We start from the raw sequence: 1,750 nt of genomic DNA, 5'->3' as shown, positions 1-1,750 counted from the left end.
CATATTTATTTTATCGGCGCTATCAGTAAGGCACTCCGCACATTCCGCGCCTAATCATAGTAGAGTAATTGTGTCGTCATGCCGAAACGAACGCATGACGACTCCACTTCTGCACACTTGCACGACTTGCACAAGTCCTGGTGGCCCACACAATACACATTTTCTGGCCGTCATTAGTGTTGCACTTTCGTGGATATTTCTGCAATAAAATATTGCATACACGTTTATGGTTTAATACAATTGGCACGAGTTTTAGTACAAAATCATTTATTTTCGATTATTTCCTATTGAAATGACAAATAATTTTTAATACCAAAATAAAAAAGTAAACCAATGACTATTTCAAAACGTCAAGCGCCTTACAATGTTGGGCACTTCGATTCATGAAGCTTTCATGATTAGGCGCAAACGTGATTATGAATCGTAAAATGCAGAGCTTCATTGAAATACATGTGTTCGGCATAAAAGCTTTGTATTTTAGTATGCCGGAACGATTACACTACTATGACTAGACGCTTAATGTGCGGGGTCCCTAAGGATTGCATGAAAACCGTAGCTCTTAAAAAATGTTTGCCCAGAAATCTGGAAACAAGAATCCTACATCCTTAAAATGCTTTTTTTAAGTTTCAATATGACCCCTCCTCACCGAAAAACTTGGAATTGTTTTTTGCTCCACTACACCTCGTCTCCGATTTCTACAGACCTTCATTTAAAGTACAAAACCGCGTATCAACAAAATGCAAAACCGCGTATCCAGATAATGCAAAACCGCTTATGTGAATTATGTAAATTATCATGTAGAGAGTAAAAACACTCATATTTCAAAATGGTTCTCTTTTTTATAAAGCAATCGCATACCTGGCCAGTATATTTCAGGACGAATGCATAAGGATTGAGCCAACAATTTGTGTGAGCAAATCCAATTTTTGGCAACCAATGTCAGTTACGCTGTTAAAAAATCTGTGTTAAGACAGAAATGTGAGTTGGAGACCGCAAATTTCCGCTGTTAAAACATATCTGTCTTGTCGAATTTCTTAGCAGCACTGCATTAACAAAGACTGTAATTTCGTAGTTTGGCATAGGGACACGAATTTTGATACGATGCGATACCATATCGATACTTTTGGCATTCGATGCCGATATTTTCTAATCGATAGTTTTAAAACGATATTTTTTGGAATCGAGTACCAGAACCCTAGTATTATATCGAATGTCATAAACTCACATTACAAAGATAATGTTATTAAAAATTCTTCCTGATATAAATTGGGCTTTAAAGCGCAGAAATTTGTAATATAGTTAGGATTGCATGTGGTGGAATTTGACCCCGCGACCTATGTTAGTGTTTGACCGAGATACTCCTCCGATTTGTCGCGCGCGCCTTAATGTTGTGGCACAAAAGGGGTCCCTACAGTTTTATGTCGACTCTGATCGGTGATTTTGTTTTAATGGGAAGATGTTTTTCATTTTCAAGCTTTGCCCACTGCTAACCATTACACGACAGCAGCCTATATACGAGACCTATATTTAGATACATTTTTTGGATTTTGGTATCGATATTTGGAATATCGAGTCTTTTTATTCCGATATTAATGGGTACCCGATATTTTTGAAGCGATACTTTAAATGAGTACCATATCGATACTTTCTGTTCGATATCGTGTCCCTAGTTTGGCAGCTAAATTTTCATTTTACCCCACCATTTACGTTGGGTACAGATCGATCTGATTGTCTTGTTGACATTTTGAAA

The 1,750-nt window shown here is 37.2% G+C and overlaps 1 protein-coding gene across 1 annotated transcript in view; it reads left to right on the top strand.

Moving 5' to 3' along the window:
• LOC118738299 (U3 small nucleolar RNA-associated protein 14 homolog B-like) overlaps positions 1-427 on the top strand; it is a 3,191-nt gene extending 2,764 nt beyond the window's left edge. The window contains exon 3 of the mRNA XM_036469223.1: positions 356-427. Coding sequence (XP_036325116.1) covers positions 356-427 — 72 coding nt within the window. The remainder of the gene's footprint in view (positions 1-355) is intronic.
• The last annotated feature ends 1,323 nt before the right edge of the window (positions 428-1,750 follow it).

Source organism: Rhagoletis pomonella, unplaced genomic scaffold, assembly GCF_013731165.1.
Source record: "Rhagoletis pomonella isolate Grant_MI unplaced genomic scaffold, Rhpom_1.0 Rhpom_scaffold_00004, whole genome shotgun sequence".
In the NCBI taxonomy this organism is placed as follows: Eukaryota; Metazoa; Arthropoda; class Insecta; order Diptera; family Tephritidae; genus Rhagoletis; species Rhagoletis pomonella.
This window is presented reverse-complemented; position numbering and strand designations above follow the sequence as displayed.